This window comes from Vidua chalybeata, chromosome 4 (genome assembly GCF_026979565.1).
Source record: "Vidua chalybeata isolate OUT-0048 chromosome 4, bVidCha1 merged haplotype, whole genome shotgun sequence".
Taxonomy (NCBI): domain Eukaryota; kingdom Metazoa; phylum Chordata; class Aves; order Passeriformes; family Viduidae; genus Vidua; species Vidua chalybeata.
In genome coordinates, this window is record NC_071533.1 from 24,829,216 (window position 1) to 24,844,820 (window position 15,605).

Below are 15,605 nucleotides of genomic sequence, written 5' to 3' on the forward strand. Positions count from 1 at the left end.
AATGGCTGAGTAAGACATTTCCTTAAAAAGCTACTGGATTGCTCTATTCTTACAGAATGGCCACTCCGCACCTGGGTGCTCCCTTACCAACAAAGAGCAGACTGTCATTGTACATACCTGATGGCATATATGGTTTCTGGTTTCCCAACAATCAGTTTTAGACAAACCTCCTCACTTAAGTCTCATGATTCCCAATAATACTCCATTTGAGGAAGCAAATCTCCATTTATCCAGACAAAAACTGCACTTTACCTGTGCTATGAAAACTTAACTTCTTGCAGTTTTAACACATCAGAATTACACCAAATATGCTATTCACATGGACACACACACTTCAGTATTTGAATACCAGAAGTCTGATCACAGGGAGGACAAATCTAAGCAGGGTATTTCCCCCTGCACAGCTCATCATCATCAAGGCTGATTAGGGTAAGCTGCATTAGCAGTTTATTTTGCTAATTTTCAAGCTAAAAGGTGAAACCTAATTGCTCATAGTAAGCAGCAAACTCTGGAAGCAATCCTCTTAAAAATGGGAAGACATTGGAAATGCTTTTTTTTGAAAGCAACACAATGCCTGTAAATATAAAAGGAACAAAGGGAAACAGTAGTGTGCTACATAACATAGAGCAGGTAAATATGCACTATTACACTGTACATAAGCCTGTAATTACTGGAGGTCACTTTCTAAGAGTTGTGTTTCAGAAGTCAAAAAACTTTTTGCATGGCATGTTCTCTTGAAAATCCAAGACAACCATTTTAGAAGTTTAGTGTGAAAGCACATAAGCCCTACTTGAAGGCAGTACCTGACCTAAACAACAACAACAAAAAAAAAAAAAAAAAAGCACCTTGCCTTTCCACTGTCTGCCTCTTCTTATGCTGGGAGGCCTAAACTCAGGTACCATTCTGCTGTGCAAGTTTATGACATAACTGCTTTAGGAAAGACAAAAATACTTGCCATGGATTTTCTGAGCTTCTGGGTCATCTGCACTGATGGCAATTATCTTCCAATCTGTCTCTCCTTCATCAACAAGAGCTAAAACACCCAAGACCTTCACCTGAACAATCTCACCGGAAGAACGAACCTGAAACAGAAAGTAATGCCACATAGATTTGGAAAGCAACAAATGAAATTTCTCTCTTACATTAAAAAAAACAGTTTTACATTTTTGACTAGCAGGCTGTAACAAAATTGCAAGATAGATCTGCAAACCCAGTACACATCTCTCTAGTATTTCTAGCCTTTCTCCCACCATTACTACTCTCCAATCCTCAATTCTCCAGTCAGCATTTATTTAAGTAGACAAGTAGCTAAAATTTTTTTCCTTCCATTTTACCCTAGCTCCCCCACACTTTCTTGGTCTTCCCTCCAAACTGTAAGTCAGAAGTGTCTCATACTCATTTTTTAACTTCTTCCTGTCCCTTGACTCTCTACTTTCTGAACTCAGGGTCCTAATTTCTGTCTTACTGTTCCTTCCTCTGGATTCCAATATACACATATAAACACACAGCACTTCCCCAGAAATACCAACACAACCATTTTTGCATTTTCTTTGGAACCTTCTCCCTACCAGCTAATATTTCCTCTTTAATGCTTTCTGGATCCCCTGAAATTAATCTTTAGGTTTCTTACCCCAAATAAATATATAAAGCGGCTTTCACTGAAGTCACCAATTAAATTTCCCCTTACCTAAATATCCTAAGAGATCCCTCTTTCAAACTCATCCATTTCATAACCTCATTTTTGATACACAGCATTGCTCCATTCTTTGCTGCCTCTAGAATTTTCTTTCAGTGAGCTAAACCTTTCATTTATACCTACTAGTGGTATTTGCTGCATCTCTTTTTCAGCCATCCATTCCATGACTCTTAACTCTGCAACACTGCAGCAGGTTCCTGTCTTCTCTAGAAAAGAGGATCTACTTCTGTTAGCACCCATGAGTAAAATCAAACCCACCTCCTTTGTGGGTCTGACTTTAGAATTCTAAAACACATGATGCTGTCATATTTCCTTATTCTTGAGCAACCTATTCCTAGCCCCAATACTGCTAACAGGGAAAAAAGAAATAAATCTTTTCTTTCCCCAAAAACCTTAACGATCACTTCCTTCACCCAAAACTTACTGTCCAGCTATACAACTTCAGGATGTTGTTCTTTTATCTTCCCTTTTAACCAGTAGAAATCCTACTTTCCCCTATCCTTTTTAAAAATCCACCATTTTCTTACCTATTCTCTCCTTAAATCCTCTATTGATACTTTTGTCAGTCCCTAACATAATTAACACATCTTTTCTTGTTTTCTGTCTGACCGTCTCTTTCAGAAGTTGCTACCAAATTATTAAGTTAACCTTGATAAATTAAATTAATCCTGATAAATACAAACCTTTGAACCTATTTCACACACATCAACAGGATCATTATCCCCACAACATCCAGTAATGTTATCCGTATGGTTTGGATCTTCCCAGGTCTGCCAGGGAAAAGAGAACTATCAGTTAGCTGCTGAACTGCAATTACAACTCATCTTACCACTAAATTACAAAGATTAGCAAAAGCAACAATAAAAACATCAGCTTTCTGAGAACAGGCTTGCTCAATGGGAGGAGAAAAAGTAAACAGCCAGTGGACTGACACTGAGTAACTCATACTCAGAACAAGTGACATGAGGATTACTGAGGCCATATTTTTCCTGTGTCAACAGATACACTTTACCCAATTGCAGTAATTATGGCATCAGAGCACCCTGAATATGGATTTTTCTAGTTACTAGTGACAGTGGGATCAAGCTAGGACATCTTACAATTACATTTTTGTTATACTTGTTAAATACCATGATATTAACATAAGTTGTTTTCTAACACAACTAAGCTTTGAGCTAACCAAAAACTCCTATACATAGATTTGTCAGCACCCAATAAGCTTTTTAAAAATTTTAGATTTAGGTATGAAGTATTTCTGAGTATTTTGAGACATGTATATTCCAAAGGACAGCTAAGAGTTTAAGACCAAACAGGCAAGTTTAAACCCCTGCTCTGAGCACTGCACAAGCAAGGAATCCTAGCTGAGTTATACTAACTTCATTACTACACAAGTACTTGCTTTTACTTTTACAAGTAATGAATAATTCATTCTACAGTTGAGAAGCTTTTCTTTTAAGAATTGTGAGTCCAATCTGGTATTGTTGAAAAGATTACAGAAAACTTTCTTTTCCAAGGAGCTGCACTGCTACTCCTATTGTCCATGATCGTAACTCCACCTCAAACTTGTTCTTGAGAACTTGACTGATACTGGAAGGCAAAATGGTAAAAAGAATATGCTTAGGTGTTTAGGTAGCAGAATCATTACCAAAAAAACCTGCTGAAGTGAAATAGAGACTTTAAACTTAATATTTATTTTTCTAGTACGCTTCACAGAATCAACTAGGTTGGCTGGAAAAGATCTTGGAGATCATCAAGTCCAACCTATGATCTAACACTACCTCATCAATTAAACCATGGCACTGAGTGCCACGTCTCATCTTTTTTTTAAACACCTCCAGGGACAGTGACTCCACCACCTCCCCTGGGCAGCCCATTCCAATGCCTAGTTAGTCCCTCTGCAAAATTTTTTTTCTAATGTCTAGCCTAAACTTCCCCTGGCACAGCTTAAGACTGTGTCCTCTCATCCTTCCAAAGTGCTTTTTATTTAGGACTGCATTATACCAGTACTTCTCTTCTGCCCAGTCACACCTCTTCTCTTCACCTCTAGGTTAGAAGGAAGGAATAGTATTGTTCTCTGGACAGCACAGCAACTTCTGCTATGATAGCAAATAGCCAATAGTCTAATATAATAAAAAATTAAAATGACAATTATGTTCAGCCCTCCCCAGCTCACCAGGGATGCCAAACATTTCTCCTGAGGAAAGCATTTTACGTACAAAATAATGCACTTTGTACAGGAAAATATTCACATTTTCAAATAATTCTGGCTTTACACTAAGGAACATACGAACTTCAAAACATTAAATGGAGTTACTGGTTTCCAACTACACCTACTTGGAAACTTTGTCTACTGACACTGCTGACTGGACAAGACCTTCACTGCTGTATTCAAGAACCTGCCTAGTATCTCCTCTCCAGAGATCAAACATGTAAGCAGATTTTTGGGACTCAACTTTCATTAATTATACAGTTAAGTGCAAAGAAAATAAATTACTCTTTTCAAACTCCATCATGTTCTTCGGTACTAACTGAAGTCTAATGTGTTATTCACTGAAAAGAAAAAAGTTTAAAACTTTTCATTATGCTCAAAATTCAGCCATTAGATAGGCTTTTTCAAGGCTCAAAGTTCAGAATGTGTCATGATCAGTAAAGTCTCACAGTTCAGAGAAAAGTTAAGGACAGCAGTTGAGGTTTAATCTAAAAAAGAACAGCACTTGCGTTCCTCTTTGTTAAAGATATTAAGAAATCCCAGTTAAAATTGAAGCTGCAGTACATGAAAATCCTAAATGAGTTTTTAAATAAATGCCTTGTTTAAGCAGAAAAGGTCTACTTGACAAAGTATTCTTGAATGGCAGACAATGACAATTTAATTCTGCCACTACAGAGACAGACTAAAGATTTGAGATTTCTTGATCATTTAACTCCTTCCTGAAAACACAGTTCATATTTATTCCCACACCCAAATTCTGATCAATATTTATGGACACAATAAAGTTCAACATAAAAAATCCTGATTTACAAATGTATCAAAGAGAATCACCCCTCTTGCAGCTGATTTGCATTCAGGCAGTAACCAAGACTTACAAGGCAATTTACACAGAAGACAGAAAACTTTCACCATTATAACAAAAATGTTACCTGTGGGAGGGCACCATAATTCCATATATAACCCTTGTGAGGAAAGATATTTGCCACATATCGAAGCTTGCCTTTCTTTGTATCATGTTTAATGGGATTCAATGGCTCCTCAGTGGCAATCTAAGCAGATAGTGAAAAAGGGCGGGGGAGCAGGGAGAGGGAGAGAGAGCAGAAAAGTGTTAAAATGGAAAGCAGTTCATTCCATACCCAACCAGTGAGAAAGATCCATCTGGCAGCACATGCTTGTGGTTTGAGGACTATTAAAACTACTGTAGCCTCACTGAATCTCCAGGGTCATATTCAAAACGCAGCTTATTAAGGTATTAAATAATGCTGTAAAGTATGCAAGAAAAAAATGAATCTAGAAGAGAAAGTAATAAATTTCTAAGGAGGCTGTCATGGTCAAACATAAAAACTGAAAGGAACTTAAGTCAGAAGCTCTTGCACTTTATAGTACAAGTTTAACAGACATACAAATGGTGGCACAACATCTTTCAACAACAGGGGCTTTGACAGCCACAGAGGAAACGTTTCATGTTCTTGCCCTCTGCTCCTTGCTCTCCAATTGCAAACACCCCTTCTTTCCATCACCTCTCAGCATACAAATGCTTTTTCACAAGCACAAGTTCCTCATAGTCACCAAACCCCAACTTAATGCATATTTAGAACAAGTTAAGCTACCATTTGAAGAGGGAATTCTTATTCCCAAAGAAGCACTGGCAGAAGAGCTGAACTACAGCTGAACAGTAACATCCTCCCCCAAAGCCCATACACAAACCACACAGGTATAGTCACTGCCTGAGTTACCCACCACAGCTAATTTGCACTGTAACCACCCTTTGACCCTCCAGACCACAGCCCAAACCATGTTAGCTCGGCTCTTGCTTACAAACACTCATATGAGTGGCAAAACATTTGTTACAGGCTCAAGTGATTACATTCAAGTGGTGTATAGCTCCCCTGCATATGCACACAGCCCTCAGTCCATATTCATTTTATATCCCTGTCGTTTTACCTGAAGCACTGTCACCGAAGTCATCCCAAAGGAATTCCACCTTTTAAAACCACTCCAACCTGTCAACCTGTATGTACTCATTCCAAAAGTAAACCCTCCCCAAGAGCCAAGATGAAGCTTCACACATTTCTGGCTTCACACTGGATTCTACCTGCTTCTGGTCATAACCTAACAGTGAAGAGCTCAAACAGATCACCTGGGACATTGATGGAAGTGGAGCTCAGCAATGCTTTTTGTTCATGGAAACTGGGACAAAGAGGAGTAACTGAGGGCAGCAAGGAAGAAGAACAGAAATATAACAAGCTAAGGAGCAGAAGATCTGTTGCAGAAAATGTAAAACTGGGTAAATATTCACACTACTGCAAGGCTTAATGTCCTGAAGTCCCCATTGCATGTGAGAAGAGATAAGCAGACAAGATGTGGTAATAGCAGGTATTAGCAGCTTACCATGGTCTGGACTGAAGGACTGCCAGGACACAATGGCAAGGCGACTACCTTAATTGATGCAGCAAATTTTAAGGATATTAAAGGTTAAATATTGGGAAACTACATCTAGTCTCCTCCATCAAACCCAAAAAGCCTAAAATCAATGATTTCTAAACCTAACAGGACAAACTTTTCTAGCCTTGATATAATGTGCTGAAAGAAGCATTGGGAGAACAACCTGTGCTTTAGGCAGAGTTCAAGTAGCATTATCAGAAGGATCCTCTGCAAAAGAGAACTCGGCTGCCACAATAAATCATGAGCTTAAAATAAGGGGTAAATATCTGAGGTAACTCTGCTTGAAGAGTAAAAGCTGTGATGGCAAACACAGTTCTATCATCAGGGAAAGGAGAAAAAAATTCTCAAATAGCTAAGGAGGTTCTTTGGCATTATTTTCAGTAATTAAAAGAGTTAACAGCTCAACCACAAACTTCCTTAAAAGCATCTGGGAAGCACGCCTAAAATTAATGCAAATGCTCAGGAAGACAGGACATATCCTGGTGAGATCTCTTGTTTCATAAACACTACAGATACGTTTACTACTTGTAAAATATCTCCCTGCAGGAGTTCATACTTTCAATCAGTGAAGTCCCCAAATATTTTTTTTTTTGTTCATAAGGAAATGCTCTTTTAGTTTCAACTCCATTTGTTGGGATTTGGCCTAACACACTATACAGTGGAAATGATTAATTAAATCATCTGAGTGGAGTGTTCCATAAGCAAGCAAGCATTAGTCTGAATTCTGGAAAACACCCTAAAAGTCAGTACTCCAGGACTCTGCTGCAGATATGCTGCACTCTGCAGTGAGAGGGCTGTCAAGAAGCAGTGCCCAGCTGCTTTTCCTGCTTCCACCAAGAAAACAATTATAAGCTCAACACTTCCTATAATTTCAAGAAAAGCATATGCACCACTTCAATTTTTTAACATTTTAATGTGCAAAGAGCAATCCAAACTGTGATTAAACTCTGCCTACTGGAAGCCACTGCATTGTTGTAACTTCCACAAATACCTATATAATCAAGGTATTTTTCTTAATTACCTCCATTTTTGCATTAGTCCAACGAGGCACTTCTACAATCATATTAAACAGGACCTAAAACAAAAAAATAGTGACAGAACTGAAAATAAATTCCACTTGACAATTAGTATTTTACAGTAACACAAATTCTCTCCTGTGCATTCAGCAGCAACATACATCACATTTCTCTATTACAGGTGCTTGTATTTGTACAGTTCCTTTACGGCAACCTCCATGGTTCATCCTTTCCCTACCTCACCCCTTTAAGAAGATGGGCAACAACAAGCAATGGAAATACCCCAGATGGTTTTTGTTCCCATGTCAATATTACCCTTTACAAAATGTTCAGAATGTCCATGGAATGGTTTGCCATGAGGCAGAGGTTCAGTCTACTTGTCAAAGAGGATAGAATGTTTCTATAGGACAGAGTTAGCTTCCCTTAAGCAGTGGAAAGGACAATGTTTTGGATTTTTTCCCCCAAGGATTTATTCCTTCAGGCCCTCCTCTTTTGGCTTACTGTTTTGTAAAAACTCATGCAAATGACACTTCTGTTTCTCAGTCTAATCTGGTTCAAGTGAGCCAACATTAATCCAAAAGCAATGGCAGAGGAAGGGCATGGACACAGACACCTCACATTAATGTTAGCCTTCTTCCTAACAGAAACAAAGCGAAGGATTTTAAAGAAGATGGTGTGGGAGGAAAAAACCCAATAAACATGTAAACTTGCATGTTTTTATAAGAAAAACAAGCAGTTTACACCTTCTTAATGAGGAGGTTAAAGCAACATTTTCCAAAGAGAAAAATTCTGTGTAACTGCCATGAGATTTCTTCTTATGAAGCTGAGTTAAACCCTACCAAGGAGCAGAGTACTACTGAATTGGGTAACTACAACAAACCATCAAGCAAGGTCTACAACCTGTTTTAGACTACTACAATAACCTCAAAAATATCACATTGCCTGGGACATCTCTTCACAGCCAAGGAAAACTCACAATGGTATTAGCAAACAGGTCAGGAAAGAAAATGTTTTTGTAGAAATTTGTAAGAAAAAAATATAAAGTTGAACCAAGCGAAGACTTGCACTGACACTCTAACTACACCACAATTAAGGCTCCAGTGAACTGGAAATATTGGTATTTTTGATCCTTGTACCCTGCAGCTGCAACAAACAAACAGCATTACCAGGGTCAATGTCACAGTCTGATTAAAAGTAATTCCAGTGGTTCTATGATCATCTCCTCCCAAACAAATCTGGAATGTGGAAAGCAAGAAAGCAAAGGAAAATCCCAACTGTCACTCAGCATTTCTACTACGAGATCACAAGCTATGCACAATACTGACAGCCAATTCCCAATAAATTTAAACTATATTTGCCATCCGCAAGTACTGTGCCCATACTGCAATCACTTCTCCCAATCAGGTCATGATCAAATAAAAAAAAAAACTAAAAAAGGAGAAAGGTTTCAGATAAGTCTCAGTTTCATGAAATACAACTTATGTATGTAAGAATAGTTGAAACAAAAGTAAAGAGGGCTCAAAAATGTCAACACTGAGCAAGCAGACAGAACAAAGCAACATACATGCATGAGCAGGTAAGAGAAGGGTTGGAAGAGAGCCAAATAAAGTATGCACATCCATCTGGGAAACACTTGGAAAAGAGAAATGCACAGTATGAAAGCCAGTGCTGACAAGAAACTCTTAGGGAACTGCCAAGCAGGTCAAAAAATTGTTCTGACTGGTAGCTACAGGCAGAAAACTTACGAACTACTGGAATTATACAGGATTTCTTCCCCTCCACCACAATCCAATATTTTTGTTGTTTAGATGCTGCCATATGCTTTCCTGACCATGTAGAATGCAAAGGCTTCAGTAGCCTCTATACTTGGTTTTGAGCTTTTAATTAGTCAACAGTTAGTCCACGTCTTCACCAAACCAACTGTCAGGGTTGGACTACACTGGACTGAAATTAATGCAATGCTGCTCTCAAAAACATAATAAAACCACTTGGATTCAACTCAGCTTGAAGACCAGGCCCTCATAATTTGTGGTATCAGTCAAACGTGAATTGTCAAGAGTCTTAAATGTGACAGCCTGACAGATTAATTTGTATGCAAAAAAAAATCCCCAAAAGTACTCTCTCTAATGCTAAGCTGCCACAAGCATTTACAAAAGATTAATGACTTCATTCCGTGTTTGCATTTAAAAATAAAAAGTTTTATTTATAGGGCAATCAAATTTTCATAGTGGTAAAACTAGATTCACTCATGTGGAAAGGAGAGCACATACTAGATATTTTGACAGACTGAAAGAGCACTAGACTACCTAGCATTTTAGGGTTTTTTTCCTCCTCTTTCCTGTCTTGTTTTCCTCCTTGACTAAGTATCACACAGGAATGTTTCCATCACTCTTTTTTCCCCTAGACCAAGCACCTATTCTTTCTAACCATTTGAAAGTTGTCCCCCATCCCTTGCTGTAAACTGTCCCTGCCTCAGCTGAAAACATAAATGTAAGTGTCAGACACCACCTGTCTCCACAGATTACCATCTGCATGTGTCATTCAGCGGTTAGTTTTGGCTGGTGAATGCATCTGGTAATTGGTATTTTTATCTCAAATCAGTAAAATAAAAAATTCCACCTCACCAACCCCCTAAGTAAGCACTTCTGCCCCCTCAAGCAATGGGAAGACTGTTTCAAAAGCCCATTTGACACACCTTCAAATCACAGCAAAAAGATCTCTCATTAAACAAAACTATTGCTGGCAAAGTTTACCATTTTACTGCCTTAGTATATCAGCAGTCAATTGGCCTGCCTGTGAGATCACTGCAGTCCGGATTTAACCCAGGTCTGCAAGAGCCTCATGTAAAAGACACTCCAGTTCATGAGTGCCAACCATACATCAGGCTGGCCGACAGTTTCCTCAGGACAGTATTCCTGGAACAAGCAAGAAAAGAGGACGAAAGTGTCCTAGATTCAGAAAAAGGGACAGAATCCATCTGCCAGGGAAAGGGAGCTGAAGAGCTCAGAGGGACACTCAACCCAGAGTATTGTGCAGCTTGTTTGACTTTGGGTCAATGTGAACACAAGACAGATATTTGTACTTAAACCTCTATCATACCTTGAAGAGGTGATGTGGCAGGGGAGGTCTCAAATCGACTTGCTCAACACAGAAAAGTCAAAAGTACATTTCCTAATTCCTAAAACTGCATAAAAAAAATCAGCAGAAAATTACATCAGTAGGAACAACCAGTATGTGTAAATGATACCCTTTATTTCCTAAGTAGATTACATGGGAACTCACGTAGGTTCTAACTGTTTGCTTTATTCGGGTGTTGTCTTTAACACTTCTTGGCACCTTACTGCATTCCATTTCAGCTGAACATCATTTCTAAGGTATCATGGTTAGTTTTTGTTGAGACAAGCAAAAATGTCTCTCCTTCACACAGAAAACAGAAAGGGTTTTTGAAATTTAAAAAAAACACAGAAAGATAAAAAGATATACAAAAATGCTTCAGCATATTTGTACAGAAAGTATTGAGAAAAGGAAGGAAAATACAGACTGTTACACCAGGTAAACATTTAGTCATCAATCTCTCCTCTAAGACTGATAGCCTTAAAAAGCAACTAGTTTTTATCAAGTTAAACTACTTTAAAAAAATCTAGTTCTGGCTGTATGGATTCTTACAGAAAATAACTCATTTTCATCTGGGGCTGCTTTTAGAAACCCGAGTATCCGAAAGAAAAAAAAAAAATCCATGACCTTTCTGATGCCTGCCTTTCTGGACTGCCCTATATCCCTCCCCAAACCAATTCTTCCTTACCTAACTTTCCCTTTCTTGTTCAACTAGTTTCTTTCCCAGTCATTCCAAAGTTCCTTATTTCATACACTTGAGGGAAGGGTTTTCAATAGGTATGATTTTGCTCAAGGGTTGCAACCCTTAATGCTCAGCTTTGAAGGTTCAGATAATTTGAGGCAGATGTGGAGTAACCTCTATAGATTGCAACTTCCATCACCATGCATGACAAGAGATATGCTAAAGCTTACAGTTACTTTGGTAGTTTTTACAGTAGAATGCTTAAAAAATCTAAAAGCACTAGAGGCAGCCATTTGGGGGCTGCTGACTCTTTGTCATAGAGAAGTTCCGAGTCCAGAAGAAAGAGAGAAGAAAAAGCAGCTACCATTTCCTTTTTTTTCCTGTCTGCTCATTTGCAATCTGGCAGGGATTCTCATCAGCCATCAACTGAACATGGCAGCATGCACCTGAGGACTAACAAGAATGAAAATCATAAGCTGCAGTCTAGCAGTAGTGTGAACAAAGGGTGATGTTTAAAAGGAAGAAAGAAAATAAAAGAAAAAAAAGGAGAAGCTAAATATGGATTGTCATTAAATATATCCAGAAATAAATGGAGTGGGACTTCCTTATCAAATGAGTAGCCAGCCATGTTATAAGCATTCCCAATGTAGCACTTGCTAAAAAGTATTTGCCAATTAAAACAACAAACCAGATGCCGGCAACATCTGGACACCAAAGAGAAAGTGGAACTTCTCCAATATAAATTAACATTCCACATAACAAAAGAGGAATGCAATGTCCAGTATAAACAGAGTGCCTGCAGTCTCTTCACAGTGTACTTCCCTCCTGTTATACTGGAAAGGGAATCACAAACATCATGCAGGTACAGGTAGGTTTTACACACAGGAATCTCACTGGTGTCAGACACATTCTCTGATAAACCAGTTATGGGACACATTCACCTGCAAAACTATGCCATGTACAACCCTGACATGGATAAATATGAACCACTGGCTTTCTCAAGTTTAAGGAACCTTGGATCAAATCACTGATGTAACTTTCTCAGTAAACCAACAGTACTCTGGGTAGATTTCAACTGGATTGATGAGTGAAGATTACTTCCACTCTCAGCATTTGTTCATCTGTAGGAACACAAAGCAAGGCAGCATCTAGTGGACACTTCCATAGTGAAAGTCTAGGCAAGTTCAAGCATCAGGGTGAAAGGTTCACTGATAACCTAAAATTTGGAACACAAATCCCTGACCACATAAGGGACACACTGTAGCCCAGGTCACATATACTGAAAAACTGTCTAACATGACCAAGGACAGTTACAGAGACTGTAATTAAGGCAGAACACAAAATCAGCACAAAGTGTGCACCTGCTCTGCACGGAAAGTGATGACAGCTTCTCCTTTCTCATGAAGCATACCAACTTTACCAAATGACATCTCTGACACTAGTTTTGAACACTGCTGGAAGCACAAGGTCAGATCACCTATGCAGACTGCATACCACCCTGATGAGCCCTTAAATCTCACCTGACTAGTTAATTTATCAGAAGTTTTTGGCTCACAGAAGCATCTCAGCTGAAGTCCACAAGGGCATCCCAGCAATGTGCAATCCACAGGATGCAACAAAACAAAACCTGTGTTGTTTTTCTTACTATTTTTTTTTTCAAATGCTCTTGTGAATATCTGCAAGTTAGAGGACTATAATCTCTACATGCTTGGACAGACTCCTTACCAGGGCCAGCATTTGAAACACTGTATTCCAATTACACCTGGGCCCTCTGAAAGACACCACATGTGAATATTTCTCCAAAGACATACAATGACAAGTAGATTAGAAACCCTTTCAACTACAGCAGGGAACAGCATATCATGTTGGCCTTGAAAAGAAAATGATGACCTCTTCAAACCTTCTTCCTGCCAGACAAGGAAGACCATATTCAACAGTCAGGTTCCAAAAGTTTTGACTGTAAACCTAGTGGAAACATCCACTTTTCCAGAGATGTGAAACTTTTGAAACCTGTCACAGAGGTAATTTTAAGACTGGAGCTGAATATTACTTCTTTCAGCATAGTTTCTACCTCAAAGTAACTTCTTTCTTGTCCTCAAACAGCCAAAAACCATCTGCAAAAGCAAAAAGGTCAGCTGTCAGCAGAGTCAGCAAAGCTAAATTTAACTGAGATTTGGGAAGGTCTAAAATGTTACACGAAATGGTTGAACTAGTGAAAACAGTTAATACAAGAACACATAAGTGTTTCCCTTACAAACTACAAACTGAGACTGCAAAACAGCCGACACAGATTATAGGATGTGCACTCTCTATCCTACAAACGTTGAAAGCTGAAACTTCTCTAACTTTGAAACCTTTTCTGACATCAGGAACACCAAGAACAATTTAAAGTAGATTAGACTGACTGAAGAGACTCTTCCAAAATGATCTTCATTTTCCATAGCTAGACTGCCATCTGATAAACACCAGTTCAGCATAATTTAACAAACTTAAATTAATTTAACTCTTAAGAGGGCTTGCTTTTGTCCAGAGTAACAAATAACTGCCACCCTAAAAGCATAAATTTCAAAGATGTGTTTCCAGGGCAAGAAGAACTATCACTTTTGAATTCTGGTCAAATTCAGTGGAGGATTAACTGAATAACAGGTATCAACAGCAGCCTTTGTATTCCTAGACAAGAACTAGGAGTTCAGGGCTTCAAAGGTCTTCTGAAATCAGTACATGACATTAAATTCCTCATTTCCCCTTTATTCCCTGATTAAGCTATGCTTTCCCTGCATACAAGTACACAAGGATGCATCTCTCATCAGGCAAGGTGAGGAAAGCTGCTGAAGAGCCCAGTATAAGAAGAAACTGCTTTCCTGAACACAAAGATCCCCCTGTTTTCTCTCCCCTCCTCAAATCCGTAAGATCATGATGAAAAAGGTGTTCTCACATTTCACCATCTAAGTACATTCAGGAAGCATACAGCCTGCATATGTTTGCCTAATTGTATCAAAAGCCTGCTAGGATTGAAATGCACATTTGCCTTTGTTCATTTTCTGTAGCTCTATTAAACCACAGTCCAGAACTGTCTCACAGCAGGAATTATGTGAAGCAGCCCGGGAGGCTACACTGGCCAAGGAAACAAGAGCAGCTCAGCCTCACTGGCATGGTGCCCCCCTTTCCATAGGCTACTAGAAACATGGTTTTCAAGAAGCTACCATGCTTCTCACAGCACAGACAAATGCAGTTTTGAACAGTTTCAGACGCTGCATGAAATGTCTTTGCACTGGCCAGTATCTATAAGTAGCTAAGACACAGAATACTTGACTTGCCAGCAGGAGCTGTAAATAAGAATTGATGTTGCAAGACAATGATTTTTGATAAGTCTACTGGCACATACTCTTTCTCCTGAATAGGTCCTCTTTGAGGCATGATTCTACATCTTCTAAACAACACCTAAAAGGGCATCAAGCTACAGGAAATCTAAAAAGCCTTACTTGAGCATTGTAGCTTGAATGAATCACAGAGCAAAGGGAGAGGAAACTCATAGTGCAGGACTGTGTGGTGACTGCTGTACAGCACAAGAACCAGTGCACCACACACTGGCTGCCAAACTATGGGAACCCAGACAGAACAGTTCTTTCACATCAGATGGGTAGCTACAGTTTTGCAATATGACTGGCCAAACACACAGGAGGAGATAAGGACTGGGACACACACCCGCCCACCCACATACAATGGCCTTAAAGCATAGTTTGGCTCTTTTTTTCCCTATCACATTCTTTTACTAAGTTTTAGATGAGCCTATGCCAGGCAAAGCACAGCAAAAAATGTTATATTTTGGAAAAGGCACTTGAATAAATAAATCTTGTTTCACAGTAAAAGCCTGAACAGATCTTCCATGCTTTCCAGGCTTCTGTCAGCCTTAATTTCAGTTCTGGATAATGCTGAACCATTAGCAGATGTGGTTTTTCTCCCTTTGGGCTTCCCAGCTGAGTACAGAAAACAACATAACCTCAGCTCCAAGATACTCAGTATAATTTCTGCCCTAACATACTTAGGATTTTTGAAGTTCTGTATATAAACCAAACATTATCCACAGTCGGAGAACAATGAATATTTCATTAAGGGAGGTTTTACTGCAAATATTTCTGAACATAATAGCAAAAAAGATAACACATCTACACTGCAAAAGTCATAACAAACCTTTGAAAGACTGGCATAAGTGTTTGCCTTTGAGAACATCTTGATGAATAAAGGAATTCTGACATTTCTGTCCCATTCAAAGAGGAGAATATTAAATCCCTTTAAGTCTTCTCCTAAAAGACTTGCATTTGAAGATATGTCAACTATATTCAGTGACAGCAAGTTCACTCTGCAGAAAGTGATGTTGGAAAGGAAATAGAGGAAATAGTTGGGGGGAAAAAAAAAAAAACAACAAGAAAAAAAAACTCAGCA

General features: G+C 38.8%; 1 protein-coding gene across 1 annotated transcript in view; it reads right to left on the reverse strand.

Annotated features, from left to right (window-relative positions):
* PPA2 (inorganic pyrophosphatase 2) overlaps nt 1–15,605 on the reverse strand; it is a 34,666-nt gene that overhangs the window by 15,474 nt on the left and 3,587 nt on the right. The window contains exons 4-7 of the mRNA XM_053940328.1: nt 7,372–7,425; nt 4,835–4,954; nt 2,380–2,466; nt 956–1,082 (exon numbers count right to left, since the gene is read on the reverse strand). Coding sequence (XP_053796303.1) covers nt 956–1,082; nt 2,380–2,466; nt 4,835–4,954; nt 7,372–7,425 — 388 coding nt within the window. The remainder of the gene's footprint in view (nt 1–955; nt 1,083–2,379; nt 2,467–4,834; nt 4,955–7,371; nt 7,426–15,605) is intronic.